This window comes from Numida meleagris, chromosome 2, assembly GCF_002078875.1.
Source record: "Numida meleagris isolate 19003 breed g44 Domestic line chromosome 2, NumMel1.0, whole genome shotgun sequence".
NCBI classification, from domain to species: Eukaryota; Metazoa; Chordata; class Aves; order Galliformes; family Numididae; genus Numida; species Numida meleagris.
The window spans coordinates 31,455,375-31,483,215 of NC_034410.1; the positions used below are offsets into that span (position 1 = coordinate 31,455,375).

The 27,841-nt window shown below is 39.8% G+C and overlaps 2 protein-coding genes across 9 annotated transcripts in view; one reads left to right on the forward strand and one right to left on the reverse strand.

Annotated features, from left to right (window-relative positions):
• MPP6 (membrane palmitoylated protein 6) overlaps window positions 1-16,800 on the forward strand; it is a 52,105-nt gene extending 35,305 nt beyond the window's left edge. For all 4 annotated transcript variants that reach the window (XM_021387438.1, XM_021387441.1, XM_021387439.1 and 1 more), the window contains exons 4-12: window positions 5,951-6,103; window positions 6,585-6,812; window positions 7,794-7,925; window positions 9,394-9,493; window positions 10,058-10,126; window positions 11,170-11,331; window positions 13,837-14,039; window positions 14,442-14,570; window positions 16,572-16,800. In XM_021387438.1, the coding sequence (XP_021243113.1) occupies window positions 5,951-6,103; window positions 6,585-6,812; window positions 7,794-7,925; window positions 9,394-9,493; window positions 10,058-10,126; window positions 11,170-11,331; window positions 13,837-14,039; window positions 14,442-14,570; window positions 16,572-16,748 (1,353 nt within the window). In that variant the 3' untranslated portion in view covers window positions 16,749-16,800. The remainder of the gene's footprint in view (window positions 1-5,950; window positions 6,104-6,584; window positions 6,813-7,793; window positions 7,926-9,393; window positions 9,494-10,057; window positions 10,127-11,169; window positions 11,332-13,836; window positions 14,040-14,441; window positions 14,571-16,571) is intronic.
• The window catches only part of DFNA5 (DFNA5, deafness associated tumor suppressor), a 31,640-nt gene continuing 21,417 nt past the window's right edge, over window positions 17,619-27,841 (reverse strand). For all 5 annotated transcript variants that reach the window (XM_021387447.1, XM_021387445.1, XM_021387443.1 and 2 more), the window contains 2 exons: window positions 27,232-27,305; window positions 17,619-26,200 (listed from right to left, as the gene is read on the reverse strand). In XM_021387447.1, the coding sequence (XP_021243122.1) occupies window positions 25,958-26,200; window positions 27,232-27,305 (317 nt within the window). In that variant the 3' untranslated portion in view covers window positions 17,619-25,957. The remainder of the gene's footprint in view (window positions 26,201-27,231; window positions 27,306-27,841) is intronic.

Sequence of the window (27,841 nt, forward strand, 5' to 3'; positions counted from 1 at the left end):
GTGTGTGTTACTGCTAGACATGGATAGACACTTGAAAGGCTGACAAACTGTGTTGTGGCCTGTTGGGAGTAGGAAACGCTTTAATACCTCAGCTTTCGATGTTGTAACTGTTGTGAATGCTGTTCTGAAGTGCAATTTGTTGGCTTCTCCTGTGCTCTTATTTGGGCATCACTACTAAGGGACCAAGGGCTTTGATTTAGAAACTTATTGGTGAATGACCCTTCAAATTAGTCTTTGATCCTCTAGCGAAAAATTGGAACTGGAAAAGGAGAGGATGAGTTTGGAGGAATTGGAATTGGTAATTACAATGCAAACATTTTTCAATCGTTGTCTGCTTTTGTTGTGGTGGTGTTTTGGTTTAGAAACTTCGAATTTATTTCGTATCGATGTCAGACTTAGTTATACTGTTTGATTTTTTTTTGGAAACTCATTTTAAAAATTCATGTTTATTGCGTGCTATGAACAAGATTGCATGTTCCTTCTTACACTGTTCCATTGAGTGAGTCACGGGTATGTAAGAGAAATAAACTATTTTTAGGGCTCCCTGCTTCATTTGCTGCCAAAACTGGATGGTACACAAAGAATCAGGTGGGAAGCTAAACAAAGAGAAAATGCTACAAAATGCTACTTAATGGATAAGGTAGTTAAATGTTGCTGTTTGTGAACTAAGCTATCATTCACTTTGTCAGAGTTCAGGAGTTCGGAATTACTGAGTTCACTTAAAAAAAAAAAAAAAGTCTAAAGCAGCTTAGGCTTGTGTTTTTCATTTTTCAAGTGCTGCTATGCAGTACTTAGTCTCATTTGCAGAAACTATAAGCATACAGACAAAAACAGCTAGCTACATACATCTGATGTGATTAAGCTTGGAAGACTAAAATTGATACTACTCTTCTTGGTCCCTAATTTTGTGCTTCTGTTTCCCATCTGGAGGCAGGCACAAAAAAAAAAAAGGCAAAAAAAAAAAATCCCTGAGGACAAAGTTGCATCATTTCAAGTAAGTGTTTTTATTTAATTGGTATCATAGTTACAGCCGCTACAGAAGAACTTCTAGGAAAATTTGCTGGCCAGAATGTGGATACAATATTCTTTTTAAGGCTAAAGGAGAGGCTCTAGATCTCTCTCTCTGAAAGTTAGCACTTACTTTCAGAGTAATTAGTTATCCTTTCTACCTCATTTTTTCCAGGGAGACATATTCCAAAATCTTCAAGGAAGAAAAAATTCAATGAGGTTTGTAATAACAGAAAATGTAATTTTCATTCGGTTTCCAGTTTGGTAAAGTTGTGCAGCAAGCCACCAGGAAGAACATGACTTTCTTAAAGTTTCGTAGATACTATTATGTAACTGTTTTAGGAACCGGTTATTTACATTTTGCAAATGAATGGTACTGCGCTACCACGGTATTGTCTTATAATTGTAAGCTACCTTGGCATACATGTATCAAATGTGATATACAAGCATTTGGTGCAATAGCTTATTAAGATGCGTAGTGCTGAAAATACTAAAATATAGAATTTCACTGTTGTTTGTTTTTTTTTTTTTACACTTTTACAGAAGATACATGGGGCAGGGACTGGCTCTGGGAGTATGCGTGTGTGTATGGTTGCACTGTTACGTTTGACTGTCTGTTCCCTCTCTTCTTTTTTCTCATTTCATTCTGGTTTTTCCTCCCTTCCACTTTTTATCCCTCTGATTAGTTTTAACTATTGTTTTGAGGGGTCAAAGTGTAGAAAATATTAAGCTCCTATGAGTTCCACAGTGCTGATGGTTTGCCATCGGGGCAGTATGTACCAGAGAGCTATGCACTGCATAGAAAAAGTTATCACAAGCCTTGACAGTAGCTGGAGAGCAGCAGTGGTGAGAGAGTTTGCCTCGAGGAAGGAGCGAGGAGTCGGAAGCATTGCACTGTTGGAGAGGTTAAATGTGCAGAAAAATCACTTCTGTTTGTGGAAGAGCTCATTCAGTTACTTTCACCTTTCTAAGAATTATGCAAACAACTCATAGTAGTAAATTCTGTTGGCTATAAAATACTTCATCTTAAAAGCAGGTAATATTTTCTCCTAGTAGTTAACCTTGTGATGGCAAATCATACCTTAAGTAATGCTTTATTTAGAAAAGTGATCTCAGGTTGTCTCCTAGACATAATAATTTATAGAATATTTGTTTTTCTGAATACTTATATCTTCTTACCAGTCCTGCGGATTTCTGCAAGACCTTCAACTATTGCCTTACCGTACCAGGACAGCCCTTAAAATTTCCCTTTCTTCTTCACATTGGTGGGCAGAATTCGACTGATTATGTTGTAATTTACAAACTGTGTTATCAGAGAAAATGAACTCATATTTAGTACATAAAAGGGGAGGGGGAAGGTTTTAAGTACTTCTGAGATCTGAATCGTTAGGAAAGGAGTCCTGAATTGTAGACTATAGAGTTCTGCACTTGTGTATCCCTTCTAACTCTTCCCCTCGCCAATTTGAAATGTACCTGTTCTACTGGAACATAGCTGGGGAAATAGTTACCATACGGGTCAGGCAGTGCTTCATAATCTGCATAGATCATGCTGAGAAGTTTTTGGTTGTTGGTTTCTTTTTTTGTTGTTGTTGTCTGTTTGTTTTATTTTGTTTGGAAAACCAGGATTTGAATTTGGCTTCAACTCTGAGGAGACCCTTGGATGCTTAATGTTACTTTGCTTACAGAATTTAGAACTGTATTTTTCTTTTTCACCTGGCAAATAAGTACAGCCACAGAAAACTAAAGAATGTGGTCTAAGTTTATGGATTACTTTTTGACAGTATCTTGCAGAAAGGAGCCATACTGTCTGCCACAGTACTGTGTGTCCAGTGTGCTGTGTCTCTTGTGAAGTGCTGAGAATGTTTTGAAATGCCTTATTCAGGCAGCATTGCTATTGTTTCCATGAGAGCCTTTCCACAGTTACCCAGTGTTGGCTAGTTACTGAAGCTGTTTATCTATAATATACTTAAGAAAATTTGAATCATTTATGGATGCAGACTACTCAGTCCATGTTGTTTTGCACACTTCTCCTGTGGTTTTATAAATGTTCTATCACCAGCATGAGAAAGGTCAGATTCCTGGGGAGCTTTGGAGTTGCAGGAGCAGAAGATATCACTTTTTCAGATACCATACGAAGGAAAAAAGTAAAATCCATGTAACTGTTTCTCCAGTCATTCAACTATATTACTCAAATAAGAAAGTAACTGTGATCAGCATAAAATGTTGGAGTGATCCAACAATGGGTATATTTACTTGGCCTCTCTTCACAGGTCACCTTAAGTGTTCCTCAGCACTATATGCCATGACCCATCTCGATGGAAACAGTCCTTTAAACTTGTTACAAGAATCACAGAATCACCAAGGTTGGAAAAGACCTTCCAGATCATCTAGTCCAACTGTCCACCTACCACCAATATTTCCATGTCCCTTAGCGCAAGATCTAAACATGTCTTGAACACCTCTAGAGACAGTGACTCCACCACCTCCCTGAGCAGCCTGTTCCAGTGCCCGACCACTGTTTTGGAGAACAAATTTGTCCTTACATCCAACCTAAGGCTCCCCTGGCACAACTTGAGGCCATTCCCTCTTGTCCTGTTGCTAGTTACGTGGCAGAAGAGGCCAACACCCACCTCTCCACAACCTCCTTTCAGGCAGCTGTAGAGAGCCATAAGGTCTCCCCTGAGCTTCCTCTTCTCCAGACTATCTATTCTTGTGTTTTGGAAGTGAGAGTTAATTATGGGAATGTAGAAAATGAACTATGTGGGATTTTTTTGTTTGTTTTGTTTTGAAAACTGATATGTTTCTTGTCTCAAAGAAACCATTTTGTAATTACGGGCAGCAATTTACAGTCCCTGATAGTCCTTCTGTGACTCAGCCATCATGGAAATAGCAGGAAAAAGATTTTGTGATTGACAGATGGTTAAGTAGCAGTCGAAAGAACTCATGCTTGTCCACAAAATTGAGTGAATAAATAGGATAAGAATGTGAACGATGAGATGAGTTTTTAAGAACTGAAGAGTGTTACGGAGCATGTTAATTTGAAAAGACTGGCACTGTTTGCTTAATAGTTGTTTTTTGGCTGTGGATCTCATTGTAATCCACAAATTAGATAACTGTTAAGGGCAGTGAGCTGTACAGCATGCTTGTGTGTGAGCTCCATGAGAAACTGAGTGGTTTGTGGCCAGAAATTTTGGCAGCAATTGTTTTCTAGCATGCGGCCAAAAGAGAAAACTAGAATTATCACACAGGTCCTACTTTGTTTTGTCTGTGGTCATGTGTCAAAAAACATAGCTGATCCTAGTTGGTTGCATTTTGGAACGTAAAAAGGGTAAAACATGTTGCTTACACGCATGGGCAAATGGAGATCTGTTCTTCTGGTTTCTGGATTGGATGCATCTTAGATGATGAAGAATTAGAAATTGCTACCATCTGACTGCAGCTTGATTTAAATAAATGATTGTTTTTCCGATTTCATTTGATTTGGTTTATGTCCAGAATATCAGGGTAGCCACAAGCCTTCACAGACTTAATGGCAGGGGCAAAACTGGTGAATTAGTAGCTCCTCTAATCTCAAGTTAAAACATCAGCAGGGTCATTTTGTAGAAGGCAGTCTAAAATGGCTGTTCAGAAATGGCATTTTGAGGATTTTCACATGGAGCTTAGCTCTGCATTATTGTGGTTGCACAGCTTTTAAGTTGGATGTTACTTGCAGAAGAATGGAACAGGCTGCATAGCAAAACTGTTAAATTCAAAGGCCTGTCCGGCTGCTCCATTTTCTAGTACTGTTTGCTGATTTCCTCTGGCGTATGTGTGTCACTGCCAGTGATGGTCTCCATGATGTCCTGTTCTCTGTGACTTCTCTCTACTTATTTGACACCAGGCAGTAATCTAACTTATGACTGTATCTCATCAGGTCATTTTTTGAAACAAAGCTGTTTATGTTGCTTACGATAAGATAGGCCTGACAACCATCTCACCTGCTTGCTTGTTTTCCTTCTGCTATATGTATTGGAGAGACTGTGCATCACAGGACGCTTTTTTTTTTTTTTTGGACTACATTATGTGGTGGTTGTAGTGTGTCCCTTTTCTTCTTTAACATAGAAAGTCTCTGCCATCCTATTCACAAGTTTTATCTTGTTTTACCTGTACATATTTTCTTACAAATATTTTGTTTAAATCTTAAAGCACTTTTTTATAAGAAAATAAAATCTGTATTTCTTATTCTCCTATCCGTATTTTATATTCTTCCAAAGGTGATTGTATTTGTTTGTATCTCATCCTTTTCGTCACAACTTACATATGTGAACTGATGAAAACACCATTAATTATAAGATCTAAGCTCTTGCTTTCCAAAAAGTGAACTCTGTCAACTTGGATTCATTTGCTGTTAGCATTCTGCATTGGTTTTACGCAAGCAGAAAGTGCTCATTCTGCAGATTGCTAGAAATTCTTACACACCTGCAATTATCTTTAATTTGCCATTACTTCCAAATTAGTGTGGAGGAAATCTTTTTTACATTAAACACAAGTATCTAATGAAGAGTTATGTTCATCTTTTTGCAGCTGCTTGTTTATTTACTTTAACCCTTTGCTTGGATACTGTTTCTGTGGGTGAAGCTCTGTTGTAGGTACTCCTTTTTCCATCTTCTTCCCTGTAAGTTCACATATGCCTCCCAAATAAATTATATTTCTTCTATGTTTCCTTAAGAAGAATCTCTTGTATTTACATAAGAGAACATATTTGCCGAGCCAGTAGGGTTAGCAGGACATGTGAGTGCTTCTGTTTCATACAAATATGAAAGTTGATTTTTTCTGTATACCATGTGAAATATGTTTTAAATTCAGATCCTAAAACGGCAGTTTCAGTGGTTGTTCAGCACAAAATTGTCTTAAAAATGATTATTTCATGATTTTAAAAAAGGCTTTTTCTGTTCCCTCTTAGTCACTCTTGGAAGCACATGATATTGTGGCTTCAAAATGTTATGATTCCCCTCCTTCTAGTCCAGAAGTCAATAATTCTTCAGTGAACAACCAGATCGTTCCAGTAGATGCTATTCGTATTCTTGGAATTCACAAAAGAGCAGGAGAACCTCTGGTAAGTGATTGATAATGAATAAGTTCTTAAATTAAAGTGTAAGTGAAAGCATTTGCATGTGCCTAATTTCTTGCATTAAGTTTTAATTCTTAACCTTATTATATTGTGCAATTTAGTGGGTCATTACTGAGAGGTAGAAATAGGATGATTTCTGTGTCCTCTACCCTGTTCTCCTTAGAAAATTATGCCTAACGAACAGGCAGATTTTACTGCTAACTGCAGAACTGACTAACACAACATCTGTTTGGTCTTCATGCAAAATGACAGGACTGCATGCAATGAAGAACAATGAAAACAAACCTTGTCTGGAAGTACTTTTCTGTCATTCGATGCTTACCTGTACTTGACTCTTATGTTGTATTATTGTCTGTTTTCACTGGGGGAGACAGTGTCCCATAGCTGTATATTTTTGCTTGAGATGATGGTAAAATGCAATTGAAATGGAAATAGTGGTAAACTAGGTGTCACATACCTCTCCCAGGGTGTTACATTTAGGGTTGAGAACAACGATCTGGTAATAGCACGAATCCTCCATGGCGGAATGATAGATCGACAAGGCCTTCTGCATGTCGGTGACATTATTAAAGAGGTGAATGGCCATGAGGTTGGAAACAATCCAAAAGAATTGCAGGAACTGCTGAAAAACATTAGTGGCAGTGTCACTCTGAAGATTCTCCCCAGCTACAGAGACGCGGTTATTCCTCAGCAGGTCAGTAGCACTTTTCTAGCAATTCTGTCAGAAGAACTTCTACTTGGTACTTCAGTGAATAAGAGTAGACATATTCTGAGATTTTTTCGTGTGTGTATTTAGTGCTAGCAAAAGGGGTAATTGTATTTGCTTTTAAGCACATGTTAGAAATGGGATTATTCAGTATACTGAGATGACACATCTGCTTAAAGAATTATTAGTGTCTTAGACTGATAAGTATTTGTATTCTTGCAAATCTGTTTCTTTGACCTCCGATGACCTAGCCACGGTCACACTAAACTTCAGTGAAGTGCGTGTGTTTTTAACATGATCCGTGTGCAGGTAATGTTTCATGGAATTCAGATACATACTGCTTTCAACAGATGAGCTCGAACTTGTTGACTTTAGGAAGGAACTTGGGTAGTGGCTATTCCTTATCTTTTAGTTGTTGCTGTGGACTGTCAGTTTCTCCAATGCTTTCTCCAATTCTTTAGTTGCTCTAAACTATTGCATTTGAAACGTCTTGTAGGGCTCCTTCAGGTAGTGGTTGTTAACGCCCATGAATATAATAGGTTATGCTTACATTCTGCGTATTTTGTTTGTCTTAAAACATTGAGTTAATATCAGACAAACAGACCTTGAGGACAGCGTTTGCACTCTGAGAAATGTTTGTGTTTTTAAGTAAGTTAAAGTTAGATTACTAATTAAATTGTGTATACTGAAGTGCAAACATGAATACATTGTCCAGCAGAGCAGCTGGCTTTTTATTTTTGTCTTGAAGCTCCCTCAGCTAAGGTTTGCACTGCACATTGTGCCTGCTCTCTCAGCTGGCGTGCTGTTTGTCAGTTTTTTTCCCATAACTTGCATCTTTCTAACAAAATGCAAATTTGATCAAGTCAAACTTGTTATGCTGTAGGTAAAGACACTACTTCAGCTTGACAGATGAATTAGTAAGAATGTATTTTCTAATGTTTAAGCACTGTAAATTTTTCCACATTTCAGGTTTTTGTGAAATGTCATTTTGATTACAATCCATATAATGACAACCTCATCCCATGCAAAGAAGCAGGGTTGAAATTTTCTAAAGGAGAAATTCTTCAGATAGTAAACCGGGAGGATCCAAATTGGTGGCAGGTTGGTAAATAAATTAATATTGAAAAAGACAAAAAGTTTCTTTAATTTCTTTGATAATAAATTAATTAAATAATTTAAACTACTGCTACTTAACAGTAGATACAAGAAAAATATTTACATTGTAATCCAGCTTCAAGTTCATACTATTCTCAGTGAAAATATAAGCAATTGCAGTAGTAGTGAACGTTGAATGGTATAAATTGCATAAGTAACACTGTGTTTTTGCTGTTCCTGCTATTTATTTGTCTTTGTGTATCATAAGCCTAGACATACAAAAATCAGTTATATGTGGACAACTTTAGTTGGCTTAGTTGCAATAAGCCTTCCCTGACAGTGGCTGTGGAAGGAGTGGATCCCTTCCTGAGTGCTCAGAGCTGAGGGGAGAGAGAGGGAAATGAGCCCTGTGGATTTGAGGAGGGGTGAGAATAGTTATTTTGGAGAAGCTGTATCTTTTATTTTCACAGTAGGGGCCGGTGTCTGTGAGCTGTAACATGCGTGTTCATAACTGAAGTGCTCAGCACTATTTCACATGTACACAGTTCATCATGTGAGGGAATGCCAAAAATTTATTACTGCCAAGTTAATTAATTTCAGAAGTTTAGCTATCTAAAACTTCAGAGTAGTTTGACATTGAGCTTACATGCTGTCTTCTAAATAACTTTTTTCAAAATTCTTCAGCCTGTAACTTGTGGGTGTCCAGGAGCAATAAATTCAATGTACTTATAAACACCCTTGATGAGTGGCAAAAATGAAATACATTAGGCCAAGATAAGAGTATGATTGCAAGTTATGCCACTGGGAAAGAAAGTTAGGCTTTTCCTTGGCCATTCTAGGAATGGTAGACTGTTGCTGAGAATTCATGAGCTGTGAAAAATCAGAGAATCACTAATAGGTAAAAGCATACATCTTGAAAAGCAAACAGGTCTTGTTAGCAAGTGACAGGCCAGCTAGTCATGGAAAAGTGTAACATCTCATAACTGTGTGTTTGTGTGCGTTAAGCTTGCAGAGAATTGGGCCTGCCATTAAATGATTTTGCAGAAAATCTTTGCCAACCTTTTATTACCAAGAATGCTTACGTTACTCGGATTTAAATCTCTAGTTATGTAGTACGAAAGCTTGAAGGCATTGATTAGACGTATATATAGCATTCCCAGTTTGTAAAATGACAGTTATTAGGCTACGCTGGAACCTGTTCGGAGTTGCTCAAGAATACAAAATAAATGTACTGTGTACTACAAAGTCTTGAGTTTTGTCACTTGGAAGCTGTGGCTATTGAATTCCATTTAGGATTTTTATGCTAAGTTTATGGCTGGCTACAGGAAGCTAACAGAATGGGAACCAGTAACTTCAGTGCCTTCTCCATTGAGAAATTCTGTTAGCGTAGAAGTCAATCATCAAGATGTCATGAGAAAAATGCTTTTTATATGTTACCTCAGATTTTTTTATTTTTTATTTCTTTAATTTCCAGGCTAGTCATGTGAAAGAAGGAGGAAGTGCAGGGCTTATTCCTAGCCAGTTCCTGGAAGAGAAGAGAAAGGCTTTTGTTAGAAGGGACTGGGACAACTCAGGTGAGATTTAAGAGATTTCAGGGATATATTTTGCTCTGACTCAGTTTGTTTTGCTTTTATTATCTTCTCAGATACTTGAAAGTTGTTGTATGGGAATATTGCTAAATGCGAATGATTACGTGTGTATGGTTTTGGCTTTGTGTGAAGGACAGAGGCTGAAGTACATGCTTAGTCTTCATAGATTTACTACCTGCCAGTGAAAAGCTAAGTGAGGTGGGAAAGCTGTAAGAATTACCCTCCTTTATTCAAGATGTTTCTGTAATATGCATTGAAAGTTAATAAATGTTTTTGAAGGATTTTTCTAGGATTTTTCCAGCTTCCTTGGAAAACTATTTTTTCCTCTATGTTCTATTATTCTTACACTGTGTAATATATATGAAAGTAGATGTAATGTTTTTCCCTAGAATATATGAATTTGGAAAAAGGAAGGTAGTAATTTACTGAAAATAGGTTTTTTAAGTGCAATTAATGTAAACTTACATGTTCATAGAAATCAGATATGTAAATAGTTTCAGGAAAAATGTTGAGCAAAAATGATGATTTTGTCTCAATTTTTATTTCTAGGGCCTTTCTGTGGAACAATAAGCAGCAAAAAAAAGAAAAAGATGATGTATCTCACTACAAGAAATGCAGGTATCTTTTAATTTTACATATGAATCAAAGTTCTCTGTGCTTCTAAACTTGAATAGCCTGGTACATCCAAAGCTGAAAGATTAGCAGTAAAATATTTGGCTATATATTATTTAATAGGTCAGGAATGTTTGTTGTTTAAAAGCAATTGTGAACGGTGGAGATAAGGTGGTGCCAAGTATATTTCAGTAGGTGGAAGTCAGAGAAGAACTTTGTGTTAAAAGAGGAAAAAAAAAATTGTAACTTACTTGCCAGTGAACTGAGGAAGGTGGTCCTTCTCTTCTGCTCAGCACTGGTGTGGCCACACCTGGAGTCCTGTGTCTAGTTCTGGGCTGCCCAGAACAAGAGATAGATGGAGTTATTGGAGTGAACGGCTACTAAAATGTCAAACAGAATGGAGTATCTCTCCTCTGAAGAAAGACTGAGAGTGCTGGGAATGTTTAGGCTGGAGAAGGCCGAAGGCATAGGTCTCATCAATGTGTACGAATACCTGAAGGAATGTGCAAAGATGACAGAGCCGGGCTCCTTTCAGTGGTGCTCAGCAAAAGGACAAAAGGCAATGGGCACAAAATGAAACACAGGGGGCTCTGAACATCAGGGAACACTTTTTTACGGTGTGGGTGACTGAACGCTGGCACAGCGATTGTGGAAGTTTCCTTCTTGGAGATACACAGAAGCCATCTGGACGTGAGTGGCTGTTAGTGGCCCTGCTTGAGCGAGGGGACTGGACCAGATGTCCAGAGGTCCCTTCCAAACTCAACCATTCAGTGATTCTGTGACAGCTCACTAATTGTTAATCACAATTTTCCCATTTTGATCACCCTAGTCATTTCTCCTTGGAAGAAAGGCAATAATCTGACCTTACTGTTTTCATGAATGTGTTCTAGTTGCGTATGAATTTAAAGCAAGAAAGCTTATATCAGACTTTCTCATTTGACTACTATTTATATATCCATGTTGGTCTGTTCAGATGCAGTAGAACTCATTGTTTTTTCTTACATTACTGACAAGGTCTTAACTATTTTTTTCTATTCTTCTCAATATAGAATTTGATCGTCATGAAATCCAGATCTATGAAGAAGTAGCCAAAATGCCTCCTTTTCAGAGGAAGACACTGGTCTTAATTGGGGCCCAAGGAGTGGGACGAAGAAGCTTGAAGAACAGGTTTATAGTACTGAATCCTACTAGGTTTGGAACTACAGTGCCATGTAAGTTGATTTATCCCACTGATTTGTGGGAGGAGTGATTTCTCAGAGTATAACAATATTTTGTAAAGAAAAAAACATTCTTCATCTTCTCAGACAACGGAACTAGCATATGATTACAGTTTAAATATTTGCAACTACACCATTTTTTGTAGTTGCCACTATTTAAGTATCTCCCCTCCTGCTGGGTTCATTCAGTGTTAGTTGACAGCACTTGAACGGGTTGTAGAAGTTGCTGGCAGTCTTCTGTAATCAACAGCCACGGGAGTTTCTCAGGTCTGCTGTTTAGCTTTTCATCTGTAGAAGCATCCTAGGCATTACAAATTGTTGCTGTAGTATTGGAAGCGTAGGGAAAGGAAACATGTAAACTTCCAGTAAAATGGGAGTGTTTGTGATCTCTGAGGTCCATGTGATCATCTGACGTCTTATTCCATCTAGCCTCAAACCTGTGATCTTTCCTTTTTACTCCCTATCATCTTCGGAAAAAGAACCTCCTCCCCTCCTCCATTACTGAAATATTTGTTTTCTTCTCTTCATTACAGTTGGTTGCTTTTGCTCATTTACAAGATCTGTGGTGATGGTGTTTGCTTTTTTTTTTTTTAAACTATCAGTCTTCTGTTTGAACACTGATGCAAGAACCTTAGCTACATTACTATTCTCCTCCTGCCACCCGCCCTTCAGAATTTCAAAGGCAATCTGTTTCTTCTGTTTCCAGTTGGTAAAAAGTAGAGCGGATAATAAGAGAGGAGGAACAGGTCTTAAAGATGAATTGTGCTGTGTGAAGAGAGAACCAGTCTCTTTCCTCATTTGCTGACTCTCTAAGCATTAAAACTGGCCAGCGCACTAACCATTTGTGCTGCTAATAAAAACGGCGAGGGCAAAGTGTTATTTCTTAAATGAAATATTCCTTTGGAAATACCATTATTTAGTATTTGTAAAGTAGTGTGAAACTTTGTTACTTCAGTTTTTTTCTCCTTTTAAAAAGCCCTCAAAATTACTGATTTCTCTATAACGCTATATCTACAAATAAGTAATGTAACACTGTGTTAAAATGCTTTTACTTGGAGCTCTTCAATACCCTTCAAAGGTATCAAAATTGACTTTCCCAACCACCTGACAATTCCATCATGTGCATTAAATCTGTAGTTTATTGTATGTGACATCTTTACGTTATATTGAGAATTTTTCAGTAGGATAATCAGTAATCTTAACTGGCCTCAGTTTCTTTGATTAGAAGAAACTTCTGGTTATTCACAAAAGATGTTTTTTTATGTATGTTTATTGGAAAATGGCTGAGATGGATCCATGCTGCTGTAGGGTAAAGCATGTGCTTAGTGTTGAGCTCAGATCCAGCAAAAGTTGCTGGTTTTTTTTTTTCCTGCAGTTTGGATAGCTGAACTCTAAAGTCATCTTCTGCCTATGAGCTATCACAGCTCATTCTCCAAAGTTTATTTCAAACTGCTCTATTTTTTCTCTCCTTTTTTTTTTTTTAAAGTATTGTATCAATCATTAGACTTCCAGTCCACCTGTGGAATCTTGTCTAAGATTAGGTGTTGTACTAATACTTTCATTACTAACAGCTTCAGAAGATCCTTGCTCCCAAGACTTGAGTTCTCTGGAATAATGAAGCTGATAGAAATCACTGGAGAGGGGTGAATGCTTTCCAGTTGTATCACAGTATTGCTGAAGGAATCCATTCATTGCTATTGTTAATATATTCCAGAGTTCAAGTCTAATTAAATGCAAATAGTGGGCAGTAATACAGTGATAGGGCAGCAAATTTTATAATGTAATTTCCACTTTCTTGCTTAAATAGTGTCTGTGCCGTATATTGCGGGCCAATATCCAAGCTAGCTGCTAATGTTTTACATAAGTGTGGGCTTTAATTTCTCTGCATTGAATTTTCTTCACTGGAAAGGGTAAGTTGTCCTAGAAAGTAGCATCAGCTGGCCGCCACTAAGTTTCTTGTTGCTGTGGCTGGGCTTGTTCTGGTATTTGAGCTAACTTTTCTTTATAGCTATTTCAGGTAATTCTGCTCTGAATAACAGTGAGTGACGTATGTGGTAATGGTTTTGAGGAGAGGTAGAGTGGGGTGGATCGTGGTGTGTACTCGGTTGGTTTTCAGAAGTCAGTTTGTCATCTGAGAGTTCCATTTCATCAAAGTTCCATTTCATTTCCAAGTCATTTAAATAATTGTTTTCAGTGAATAATTAAGAAGATGGTATAAATGAATATGAATATTGTAACGGTTTGAAGGAGTAATGCAAAGGAAAAATAAATGACTAAGGGTAAGCAATGTGTAGGAAAGAGCAGAAATAAAGAGAACGGGAAGGACTGTGCACAGTTCTGGAATGTAAGCTAGAATAACTGATGAATCTGTCTATGGAACAATGATAATTACACTTTATTCCTTATTACAATCTCCCTAACTTAAAGGCAGCCCAGTCTTGTGCATGTATTCCAAGTATAAAAAGATTAACATTCAGTTTTTATTTTAAATTTTTTCAGTTACTTCACGAAAACCAAGAGATGATGAAAAGGATGGACAGGCATACAGATTTGTGTCACGAGCTGAAATGGAGATGGATATTAAAGCTGGCAGATACTTAGAGCATGGAGAATATGAGGGAAATCTTTACGGCACTAAAATTGATTCTATCCTTGAAGTTGTTCAGACAGGAAGGACCTGCATCTTGGATGTGAATCCACAGGTATATCATTTATAACGATACACTCAAAAAGTAGGAGTATAATGTTGATGAGGCAGGCCTTTAAATCTGAAGGCTTCTTGCCTGGCTGAAAGATTATGCCTGCCAACTGGATTTGTGTGTTTATGGAACTTAGCTGGAATAAGTTATAAAGATTGTGGAAAAAAACTTAGATTCTGCATGGAAATGGGAGCCTTGAGAGTAGCAGCTGCTCTTTTTAGCCAAGAAAAAAATGGTGCCGAGCATTTCAAAAGGCAATGTAGGAGTTTCTGAAATAATAGAATTAAAAATCTTCACCTATCTTGTATTTCTACTCATTGTAACAGAATAGTTTTGCAGTGACTCTTAAGTAATGGGGATGTTGAGCCCTTCTCATACTTTTTTATTCTTTTTTATTGCTTCCAGGCCCTGAAAATACTGAGGACTTCAGAATTCATGCCCTACGTAGTGTTCATTGCTGCTCCAGAGTTGGAGACCTTGCGGGCTATGCACAAGGCTGTGGTAGATGCTGGAATTACAACCAAACTTCTCACTGTAAGCAGATTATTTCATATTTAGCTTGCTTTGAACAGGATGTTCTTAATTTATTTTTAATTTTAGACAGATTTTTTTTTTCTAAAATTAAAGTCTTCAAGAAAAGTAAGACAAGATTTTTGGTGATTGCTTAGTAGGAGTTAATCAAATACTATGTATAAGGCAGAGTGCTTCTTCCTTTAAAAATAGTCCTCTTACAGACAAAGTTGATAACGAGAATTACTTGGAATGCATTCTTTGGATTCTTCAGGAAGTGTCACCTTTGATTATTTCCAGCAAGTTATAGATACCTTGATGGTAGGAGATGTTCTTTTATATAAGTGCCTTTCCTTCACTTTACCAGCTCACCCCCAGAAAAGTCTTTTTTTCAGGTTTGCCTTTATGTTATAAAAAATGGAATCTGTCTGTGATCCTTAGGAAAGACATTGCAGGCAGTTAAAAAAAAAAAACGAACGGAAAAGACAAACAAAGCAACCAGAATTCAACTGGACCTCATTTCCACTGCTGCAGCAGCACATGCTGCACCTAAAATGGCTGAGTGCTGCCAGAAAAAGAAGCAGTGAATAGTTTCTCCTCCCCTGACGTTCCTTGGATTTGTCATGTAAAGGAAAGCGGTACATTTTATTCCTCAGATCCTGTCTCCTTTTCAGAGACCCAGCAGAGGCAAATGAGAGGCATAGCGAATTATGAATGTTCTCTGTGGGCTTGAACTTTCCCACTGCAGGACCCGTGCAAAAAAAAAAAAAAAAAAAAAAATCAGGCTGGGCAGTTAATGAAATCATTCTCTATGCTCAGCAGTACGTCTTCCCCTTCTGAGAAAAGCCCTGGCATGCTGACAACTCAGCTGTAGTCGTATAGCTTAGATAGCAGTGATATCTTGTGTGATGCTGATGGGGCATCCCAAGGTATAAAACGGGAAGCGATTTAGTTTATACTCAATGAATATGGGATTTTTTTTGTCTTTTTTTCTCCTGAAACCTGTGAGATTCCATTCTGTTAACCACATGAGAAACTTGTCCAGCCCTAGTTGTGGACTCAGGTTGTTATGGATTCTAATATCTTTGCCTTTCCTCCTTCCCCCAGACACTGACTTTTGCCTTGTGTAATCAAGAGGCAAGATTAAAACTGTCCAGACAAGTAGAAAAGTAATTTCCTGCACTTCGTAAAATTTGATTCCCTAAGGGACATCCTTGCTTTTGTTTTACTTCCCCTATGAATAAGAAGGAGGATAGTTACATTTTAAATATGCCTTTTATAAAGCTGTACGGATTCCACATCATAACGTTGGACACGTTCAGCTTCCTGAACAAACAAAGAAGAAATGTGCATTTGAAGTATTGCGTGCATCGTTTGCTAGTGGGACTGCCTGAACTATTTGTGGCTTCCCAGGCCATTGCAAGAACTCTGGCTCCTGTGGTGCTGCATTTGCTTGCCTCCTTCATTTACTGTGAAGGAAAGGCTATTCACATAGTTCTTAATTTTGGCTTTTGTATTTACAGCTGTAGTGGCACTTGAAAGATCTGAGATTCGCCTAGAAATGCAGCTTTCATGATCTTTCGTTTCATGCTAATTTAAATTCTTGGGGTTTTGGTGCTTTCTGCGGGGAAGAAAAAAAGGCATAAATATATGTACATAACCAATCCAATTATTCCCAAAGCATTAACGATTCTGATTGAATTGTCAGTTGCGTACACAAAGTGATTAACGGTCTGTTGTGCATGCAGGGCCCCTTTCATGTGCTGTTATTGACTTCCTTAAAAATTGCAAGATGTGCAACATTTGGTTTCCATATTTAACGCTGTTGACACCGAGTATAAAATCTTCAGTCCTGTCAGTGCATTTTAGCTCGAGGGTTTTGTGGATTTATTATAAATATTTTTTTAATACATACAGTATAAAGCTGTAAGTAGTCATTCATACTATGTCACGAACTAGTACTTCTTAACTGGTCAGGATTTGGCAAGTCTTACGTTCTCAGTGACTTCAAAATGCTTCCAACAGGACACTGATCTGAAAAAAACAGTGGATGAAAGTGCCCGCATCCAGAGAGCGTACAACCACTACTTCGATCTGACCATCGTCAATGACAACCTAGACAAAGCCTTTGAGAAGCTACAGACTGCCATAGAGAAACTGAGGCTGGAACCACAGTGGGTCCCGATTAGCTGGGTGTATTGAGATTTCTGAAGACGAGCTTAAGTAACAAATAAAATCAACTGCAGCAAACAAACTAACGTGACAAGATGTGGTGTAGATACTGATGATAACTGCGGCGCCTCTGCATTTTTACTCTGTGTATATTCAGAAGTACACTGTTCTGACTTTTTATAAAAATGTTGAAGGGAAAGTGTACTTAAATCTGTAATTTATTTTAATTTTTCTAACTTTTTACAGATAACCTTTCTATTCATATCACATGAAGGAAATGCGTTTAAGCATTTTATATGTTTTGATTTAGTACCTTTGCCTTTTTCATCTGAGAAACCTTCAGTCATTCACTTTAACATTTACATCATCTTGGTCTTACATTTTCACTGTGACTAAAAAGAGGATACTTGAAACAATTTTTGTAAAACTTGTTAATGTCAGCGTTTAACCGGTCCAAAGCTCTTATTAGGAAAGAACACTAATTTCTTTTCTTTTTTCCTTAAAAAGCAATGATTTGACGGGAGCAGAATTTTAAATGCTAAAAGCAACAAGCGACACAGCTCCATTGCTCCAGCTTCTTCTGCTGAACGATGAAGCATTCTTGATGTTTCATGAATTCCCGATGTCTCTTGATTTAGACAGCTGTTCTGTAGGTTCCTTTATGTGTCCCTTGAAATCACACGAAGCAATACCTTGCAAGCTGTTAGTTGGCTGTTCTTGGGAGCCAACCCGTCAGAAGCCTCTGGTGGTGGAAGTACCTACGGCAGGGAGCGTGCGTGCAAGGTAACTCAGTGCAGTGGTGATGTAGCCGGAGAGAGGACCTGATAGCGGAGCCTTGTAGAGTAAAGCTCAATTTTTAGGACTGTTGTATTCATGCTTGTGAAAACACATTGATTTAAAAAAAAAAAAAAAAAAATCCAAAAAAAAACCCAACCCCAAACCAGCATTTTCTTTTCTTAGGACATCATCTGATATTTCTGTAGTGATCTGTGGCTTAATTTCCTGAGATATCTAGCTGAGTTTTGCGTTCTCTTTTGGAAAATTTGTGTGATCAACTGTTGTATTTTTGAGTGTGATATAATGGAATTTCTGTGCTCTTTGTTGCATTGTTTTTAATTGAATTTTTCATCAGATAGCTTGTGAATTGGAAGCTTACTGCTAAAAAGCAACGTTGTTCCTAATTTTTGTGCTTTATAACATACTTCTGTGTTTGGTGACAGTTCTCCCCTTTTAGGCTCATAGACATAAGTCACGTTTGGTTCATCGATCAAAGCTTATGCTAATGTAAGTTTCTGCTTGACAAGAACAAAATGAAAATACAGCTTGTCACCGAGACTCACTCTTCTTGTGATCATATTTTATATTATTGTGTTAGCTGTTGTATATAGCGACATTCACCATCGCTTACCAGGCTAAACAGAAGTCATCTATTTGAGTAATTTCTCTTCCATCTGGTGACAGGCACTTTGCTTCTGAATTCTTTTTCAGCGCCAAAGTGGTGATACAGAACACTATCACGAAGGCAACTTCCTCAGAACTGTTTCTGACGGAAAAGAGGCTTACGCACTGTAAAGCAGTATTGGTTCCTGGGGCTCTTAAAGACTTCTACGTGCACATGAGAAACTGTTGATATAATGTAAGAAAAGCATACATCTCAAAAAGCAAAACCACCCAGCTGTATGCTGCAGGTGATTTTTAAAGCCGATGAAGCTGGTTATTTGGCAGGGGGGGCAGCTTAAGATGGCAATGGATTTAGAAAGCGTTTGTCAGAACTGTGTGTAAGCACGGGGCATCGTCGTGGCTCTGAACACTGAGATTTCAGTCTTTTGGGGGGGAATCTGAAAGTTTCTAAGGAAAATTTGTGCCACTGCTTTGCTTTATTAGTTTTGTTTGCTCTGGTTTTAAGCTGGGCAGAGCTTTTTAGTGTGGCAGCAGCCCCAGACCTTTATTTGCCTTTCTCAGAGACGTGTTCTGTGATCCCGTCACTCAGAGGCTGCTCTGAGAAATAGATGGAGTGTTTTATGGAGCAGCAAAGACAGCAGACCACTGCTTGACTATTTCAGTGATTTCGTTTTGGCACTATAAGCTGAACGTGACTGAACTGTGTTTGTATACTGTGTAATAGAAGACCTACATACGCTGTAAATAAGATGTGCAACCTGGACAGGTGCGATGCCTTTTCGTTACGAGTTAGAAAATACTCTATTTGTGATGCCAAAAGTGGGCTGAGCTCACTCATCCTTTAAGAATGGAATGAGATGATTCTTCAGTTTCCACCGCATAGTAGTTGATATTGCAAACATCACCTCTTTTCATCATTTTTCAGACATGTACTCAGCCAAATGAAGCACATGAGACGTGGGCACCAAGGTTTCGTCACAAAAACCTCGCTACTCCTATTTCCATCTCAGAGATCGTACCATGAAAAGAGCCTACACAGCCTCCAAGTAGCCGTGTATTTGCTGAAGCCTAAAGCTTTAGCTTTTGCTTAAGCTCCACACAGTGTTTAGCAGTCAAGCACATTTAAGTTAGCGCAGTGGAGCCCAGCAGCTGACCCTTTGCTGCTGTTAATATAGATGCTAATGAGAAGCACCAGCTAAGCAATAAGCAATGGGTTGCTAAGGTTGGATTCAAGGACCGTTATCAAAGTTAGTGCAGGTTTTAATTGGATGGTCACATGCAAATTTGAAGGAGAAAAAAATACATTCCTTGCATCTGTTTGTTAAATCATGCAAATTGAGAGTCCATGTTGGCAGGTGTATAGTGTTTTGGACTTTTTTTTTTTCATCAGATATTCTGCTTCGTTTATTGCTGCCTGGTAGGGTGACTAGAATGAAAATAAGTTACTGTTATTAGACCAAAGCATTCCTGGAGGGTCTTAGAATGAGAATGCCATGTTGGTCATGTACACGGTGGTGACAGCCTCCACCCGTTCTAGTGAGCTAGGTCAGAAGTTGGACAGGGACCCGTGCACTGCACCGTGAGGGAAAAGATGCTGTGAAAGGCGAGTTCTGAGCAAGGGCAACCATTTCACATAAGAGCTGTTTGAAGTATTCCTGGGGGATAAATAGCTAGAATGTCACGTATCTCATTCTGTACTGAGCATTCATTTTCCAGATAACAGGAAAAGTTTTTACATTGACTGTTAATAACAATAGGTGTGTCTGAGCGAGGTGAAGATGCTGCTAAATGTTTAAGATATGTGGTATGTATCACAAGATAAATATTTAAGTAGATTAGAAAAGTGAATTATCAAGTAGTTGTCTGTGTATATGTACGTATGTGGATGGTGAAACAAAAATGCTCATGTCTGCTACCACATCGCTATCTACCATGACTTAATCCAGAAATGTACCTGCATGTGAGACTTTAGAACTGGTACACTTCTCTACCTGGTTTATTGTGTTTACTAATGTATATTTTTCTAAATATACAGATATTTCAATCTAAAAATTCTATATTTATCTGTAATTTCTATGTTTTAAACAGTGCATGGAGGTGCTGTAAAATTCTGTACATATAGAGAGACTTATAGAAGAAACACTGTAGTTGCCCTCTGTATGAAAAGTTATACATAAAAACACAGTCAATATGGCAAGAGCCGTAAGTTATTTCCTTAAATGCACCAAAAAATCCCCTAACTATGTATTAGTCTCACCCTTAACGTAAAGACTTTGGTGCATTTATACCCACGTGATTACCTTGCTGTCGCTGTTAGACTAGCAGGTCTACTTTAGGTTCTACATCGTGACAGCATGCAGTCAGTTAAAGCTTGGTGTGATATGTCATCTCGCATAGACTTACAAAGGGCTTTAATAATGATCTGCAAGCATAAACTGAAGGTGAAAATGCAGCAGTATCACGTACTGACACAGGCAAGGGAAATAAGCGTCTACCCAAGGCGGTATTCTCAGGCTGCAGAGTTCTCAGGTCAGTGCAGCTCTGTGTACTCGGTCATAGAAAAGCTGCAGGACAGCAGATCGGCTCTTTCTGAATCTCTTTATGTAAACCATCACATCCTTCGTGGGCTCAAAATGCCACTTTTTTTTCCCTTATCTTCTGTCCTAACTCATTGCGTCCTCTAAAATCCCACCTGAGTGATCTGTTATACAAATTGCCGGCAACTCAGTCTTCAGGAAGCGTTCCATGGTTTGCTTGTATGTTTTTTTAAGGGTGATTCGGATAATAAATAGGAAACTTTATTTTCTCTTTTAAAAGACAGAAAATTCCTGGCTAGGGACCCTTTGAAGCCAAGTTTGCCTCTCTGCTGTGCTTAAGAAAGGACCAGTGGAGAATGACAAGTAGAACACAACTCCAGAAATCAGGAGAGCTGGGTTATCTGTTTCCACACGAGCTACTACTGCGAACACAATCCAGCCCAAACTTCTTTCCCTGTTCCTTGGCTTCCCATTCAGGCTTCGTCCATCTTCATCATTCAGACTGAACTTGGAGGCAGATGCCAATTCTCAAAACATCTATAGTGCCTGCTGCAGTAGCTTCCCAGTCACTCTTTGTGCCTGTAGGTACAGCTTTAACACTAATTACAGGTGGAAGTCTGTCGCATCAATCATGCTAACATGTACGGAGTATTTGCTTCCTGCAGGGTTTTTTGCCTCACCCAAATTCTGAAGGGTTAAAGCATTGCGGTATTATTGCCAAACTTAACGATACTACTTCTGCAAAAGTGTTCAGAGATCGATGTATCCACGTTTAGGTAGCGGTTGATTCAAAGACTTCTAGTCTGCCAGACCTCTTGCCTTAAATATCCCTCTAGCCGTCGGTTCTTACAGAAAACCTCTCCTGGGCCATTATTGGGATTTCTTCACTTAAAGGTACTTAGATTTCTCTGGTGGACTGTCATTCTTGAAGATGGGAAGTTCTGGCCCTGGTTGGTTGGTTTGTTCCCCACCTTTTTTGAGTTTCACATTCTTAGCGATCTTACTGATGTGTGACCTGTCTGGGGTTCTCACCTTGCCTCCTTTATAGGGCACAGCGGTCAACATAAGCACTGGTATTTAAGAACAGTGGAACTTGGTGTTGGCAGTCCTAAACTAGGTGCAAAGGAAAAATTGTATTGCATTAAAAAAACCTCTATAAAATTAACAAATGTTCAGAGGCAGCTTTGGCTTCCAAGTAAAGTGTACTCACACAAATTTACGATAGATATAGATAGATAAATAGAATTTAGGATTAATATACTGCAAGTAAATAGAACAGTATTTGCTAATTTACTTGAATTCTCCATTTTGGACCACAGTGGGATACCATTCCACAAACTGTCACACTAAACTGCTGAATTCTTACTCCATTGACTGGTACTGGAGCTGGGATTTACCTGCTCACATAAAAATTCCAGCTTGGTAAAGGCTGTGTAGCAGTTTTGCCTCCAAATACTTTTTTTTTTCCTTCCTTTTTTAAAGGACAGTTTCAGCAATATTTATATTTTGTAGGATACAGTGCATTTAAAGTAAGTGTGAATTTTGTTCTCAATATGCTTAACCTTTTCTCATGCTAGTTGGGTATGGATTTTCTGTTGCTGCTCACGCAGTGGTTGGATGTGGAGTAGGACCAACCTGCAAGGCCAAAATGGTTGAAGTCCTGGAAACATTTTCTCCCATTTATTCTTTTAATGTCTTTAGCTCTACGGAAATGCATGTCTGTACAAGTCTGGCTGCATTCACACCTGATCCAAGTCAGCGCTCCATGAGTAGACGGCGTTTACCTAGAGTACGGTAAACCTCTGCCAAAAACCCAAGTAACTTCTCAGTCATTTGACCTCTTGTGTGATATACAGAGCAAAATCAATGACACCATTCTGGCAGTGGCAGCAAAATTGTTTTTTTGGTGTTTTTTTTGACCGATTTGAGTTAGTTTGTCTTGTGCAATTGTATATGGAGAGAACTGCTGAAAGGGATTTTTCCCCCCACTGAAAATGCATGTTGAGCTTTCCCTGCCCCTGACTCCTGCAGTACGCATCTCCTGTACGTAACACTTTACTACTCCGATATAAGGGGGAACCTCTTAGGTTTTAAAACATAAGAGACCGTGGCACCCTCTCACCCCAAGCTGGACTAAGAACTATAAAATCTTGTTTAAGTGTTTTGATTTAAATGTGTTTTAAAAGTGTCAGTGCACATTCCTTTCCCTTGCTTACTCTCATACCCGTTTTTCCCTCTTGAAGCTTTGCATGATTTTTTTTTCCTTCTACAGCATATTAAACTGAACTGAATTAGAAACTTGTAAATGTTGAAGAACTGCTCTCCTGTAAAGAAATACTTTCTATTAGCTGAAAATATCCTACAAAACAACTATTAAATAAATTTTCTAATACGAAACTGAAGCTGATTTAGTAGCTAACTGTTGTTTGAATACGACGCTCTAGAGCAGCGCTAGGAGGTGGGACTTTCTATCGATGAAGTCAGCTACTACATAGGACATTTTTAAATTGTAACTTGTTTTCTAAAACCCCCATTGTCTTTTTCACAGCTAATATTTTCACAACAAACACAGCCAAGCGTAAAAATATTAATGTACAAATTGTGAAATTCTGTTAATTCCCAACAAAATATTTTTGTATATAATAAAGATTTAATATTGAAAAACTAGACCTTTTTTTGTTGGATTTTTTTTGGTCTGTCTGTGAATTGTAGCTAACTAAAAGATTAGCTATCAAGATGCCATGAAGGCTTAGCAGGAAGGGCAGTGTTCTGGCAAGCAGCGCTGTGGAATTCCCCTGCTCTCCTCTTCCAGGCTGAAGGACTGCGCTCCTGTGCTAAGCCCCGGGGCCTCAGCTACAGGCTGGAGGGTGGGAAATGAACAGCATTCAGCATTTGAAACTAACTGAAAGGGGGTGAAATAGGACTGAGATTCTCTCATGGGAGAGAGGTGGCGGTCACAGTTCAGAAATGCAACGTTTTTGGCTTTTGAATGCACCCATTCCCCATCCAATGCAGAGCGCTCTGGGCCTCTTCAACCATCCTATAAATGCTACTGCTAAAGCAGGGCTGCTCACTTTCAAATCATTAAACCCCCATTAATGGGGTTGGGCTCCTAGGTTCACACTGTAATTCACCAGCGTACGTACAAGCTCAGGCAGCTGAGGCTGCAGCTGGTACAAGGTGAGCGCTCGTTCCTGGCAGCAAGGCTGAGGCTGCTGGACGCAGTGCGGGCCTACTCGGAAAAGTGGCTGCGGACCTCATCTTCCCTTGTCCTGATCTGAACTGCGAAGGTGTGGGCTCTTCTCCCTTCTGTAGAAGGCAGAAGTGTATCAGGGAAGCAGCGCGGGAGAGGCCGAGAGTGAAATGAAGTACCAGGCTCCCCTGAAGGAACCTAGTGCCCTTTTGCCTCCTCTGTTTTTGGGGGAAGACCCCGTCTAACCTTGAAAGAGCATTTTCTGTACGAGGCCAACCTGTCTCAAGCAATCACTGCTTCAGCTTGGATGCACCGAGTGGAATCTGAATTCATTTAGATCAATGCAGCACAGCCAGGGGCCCTGAAGAGGCTCTCCTCATTTAGCTTAGGGAAGGGCAGGACAGAAGTTAGATGGAGAGAGACTCATGGCTTCCGCTGCCTCTTCGGATCAATGTATCCCCAGCCTGAGCCATTTTGAATGTTCATGTGCATAAAGATGCTGCTTTCAGAAGGACAGAGAGCACATAAAAGGGCAGACCCAAGCTTGGTGGTTGCCATGCGCAACCAATGCCTCTTTTTTTTTTTAACTAACTTTCTATAGAACACCTGAGGGTCTTTTTCCTCTGTGAACAAATCGCCTCCCATCCATGTTCGATGCAGCCAACCACCCTGAAAGAAGCTCAGCAATGCAGTGTATATAAGGCTTACAACAAGACTAAAATCAGGATAGGTGGACAGCAGCACTACATGGATTCACACATGTCCTCTCGCTGTCTGCACCGATTTTCAAAGCCAAAAGGATGACTGGAACCAGGAAAGGGATAAAGGGAAATCATACACATTGATTTTTAAAATTATTCTACTGTTCTGACATAAGATTAAATACAAAATTTCGATAGAATAGTTAGTTACAGAGGCAACTTACTTACAAGCAGCGGTTGGCAAAAGAAAACCTTCCCATGTACAGACACACAGCTCACACAAGCAGGGTAACGTGCTTGCAGGACATCTCCATATGCACCAGCGCAGTGTTAAGCCAAAACCACCAGCTCCACTTTACCCTCATTTTACAAATGGGACACAGAAACACCGGCAGCTCAGTCTCACCACCTCTCCCTGCAGGTGCCCGCTTGTCGCCTGTTCACCACCCCTGAGCCCTGCCTGAAAGCACTGAGAGCCCACTTCACAGCAACAACAGCTTCCTGCATTTACAGTGAACCCTCCTGCACTTCTGTCCCATTTCCATGATCACAGAAAATTATGACTAAAAAGAACAACAGGCAAAACAGTTCAAAGTACAAAGTGCTTTACATTAACTCTCTGCCGTTAGTGAATGACACGAGCAAAACACTGAAGATGTCACACGGGTAAAATGATTGCTTTGTGGAGTGCAGCAGGGACTTTTGGTATGCACATAGCAGAAGGCATCACCACATCTCAAAGAGAAAGTTCAAGATACAATATAGGCAGCTGAAATTTGCTAAGCTTCGTAAAAACTTACTGGAAACAGAGGTAGAAATCCCTAAGGTGGTCTCAGTTTTGGAAAAAAAAAAAAAAAGAGTTCATTATTTCCTGCAGTGTGCAGCTCACATCCATAAAGCCAAACTACACTTAATGAAGGAAAACCTAACGAAGTAGCTCTTCCAGAGCCCTCCACCTCCTCCAGAGCGAGGGCATTCTGCACGTCAGATCTTAAATGAGCAAAACATGTATTGCATTGCAGAACCCTAGAATTCCACAGCCTTTTTGCTCACTTGCTTACAAAAAGCAGTTCGTACTTTGCAGTTTTCTCCCATGCATATTAATGCAAGCAATCAGGCTTCCACTGCTCTGCAGATCTGACAACTATCAGAACAGCTATGTTCAATTTCTCTTCCATGCTTGCCTTTTTTTCTTCTTCCCCTGCATCCCTTATTTACTTATTTATGTATTTTCCACTGCAGACAAACCTTAGTGGAGCTGCAGAGGAGCAGCGTGCTCACCCCTTGCCTGCACTGCCCCGTGCCACCTGGCTGCACTGCCCCGAGTACTCCTCCCCGGGGCTCTCACAAGCATCAATGCTGCACTGCAGAGCTACAGAAGGAAGAACAGGGTAGGGCAGGGACTGCTCAGAAAAGCTCCTCTGCAGTCCCACCTAAACTGTGAAGTCCGCACAAAGCAACATAAAGAACAAGAGGGAAGAATCTAGGCTCGCTCATAGTTACAGCTTTTACAGAAGACTCTGTCTTTTCCAAATTAATGTTTGATGAAGCAAAAAGCCTTCGCGCGACATCAAATCTTCCTCTGTCAGTGAGAGCTGCCACCGAAGGACTGCTCAGTGCCAAGGTGCCATCAGCTGAAACGACGTAAGGCTGTATTTATGAGAGAGAGAAAAAGACAGAAACAAAGACATTAAAAGGGCCTTTCAAGCAGTGCTGTTTGGCGTCGCACAGCTCAGTTCTTTCTCACAAAGCCACGGGAGAGCTTACAAGGCAGTGTAAAAGGCACAGATTCCCCGTACCATCAGCTTTGGCAAGTACAACGTACTCATCCTCAGCCAAAGCTCACCTCCCACAGCCACGTTTCAAATGCTTCGTCAATTTGTGACGGCCCCCACCCGGGTACCGCTGACTCCCTGGGGTGACCCTCGGGATGCTGGGGATACCTGGGATTTAGGGTACCAAGGAAACCCAAATGCCAGCTGTAAGTGTCCTGATGCAGGCACCAAAAACTGAAGCTGTTTTAAGGGATTCCCAAATACTTCTCCAGATTCCAACCGTAAGGAAGTAGGTGACTCACTACTGCCTAGAAAGGCAGTTTTGACTTACTATGCCAAAGAGCTGTTCCACAGATCACACTTAAACTCTCTTATTCTGAACAAACAGCAGCATTCATCTTCTCCCTACACATCTAAAGGTTTTTACTGTAACTCTTGTCACTGACCTTAAGGAAATCAGAGCAAATGCCAACCCTGTGCCTTCTTTAAGCAGTTTTAATGAATGTCCTCTGAGATTTGGAACTTCAAGATCTGCCAAGGCACAAGCACTGTTGCTATCAAAGTGGAGTTTCTGTTCCCCAAGGGCAGGTGATTATTGTTACTGAGATTTTCAAATGGGCTATGGAGACTACTAGTAAACTAAAATTCAAGTCTAAATTAAATTCTCTTTTCTCACAGAGTCACTAAAATGCAGAAATGCTTCAGAAGCAAGGTACCCACCTGCACTAAATTACCCACACTGTCTGCCACTGTCAGGCTCTGACCTGGCCTAAGGAATGCTTAAAGCTGAAATTCACACCAGAGCCTGACATCTGTTTTATTGGGTGGGAACACAACGAGCCAGGGAACGCTGCCATTACTGCTGCTGGTGCCTGCACGCTACGCGGGCACGCTTTGATTACTCACCAAGCAACACAACGCCGGAACAACCTGTAGATCAGAGCAGGCACGCAGCAGGACAAGAGTGCGATCAGACAGCTCTGTCAAAGAGACATTAATAGAGAAAGATTGTTTCCAGCCAACACGGTACAAGGCTGGCTGCTGGAGCTCTGCTATGGGGCTCTCCTGCTGAGCTGCAACAGCAGGCTGCACTTCTGAGGCCCACGGGCAGGTACAGAGCCCTGGGAAACGGGAACAAAAGGATTCTACACCAAGGAGAGCTGTGACAAGCGCTCTGCTGGACACGGGGAAGAGGCAGATCCAGACCTTTCCTGTCTGCTTCTTGGACTGTAGAATTGAGGGGGACGGGCAATGGGTGCAAGCAAACCCTGTGCTGCCTGTCCTTGCCCTTGACAGAAAGGCAGCTGTAGGAAAGATCTCCTCCCTGGCATTTTCTTCTTCTCCCCAGGTATCTTCCCAGTATTTCTGCCAGAGCCTACAGGTGGGCATGCAATTTAGGCCTTGAATGTAACAAGAACCTCCGTTCTCAAAACCTGTAGGAGATGCTGACCTCAGCAAAAACACAATTTGAGAGGAATGACAGAGCTGACTCCGCCCTGGGGCAGGGAGATGGACT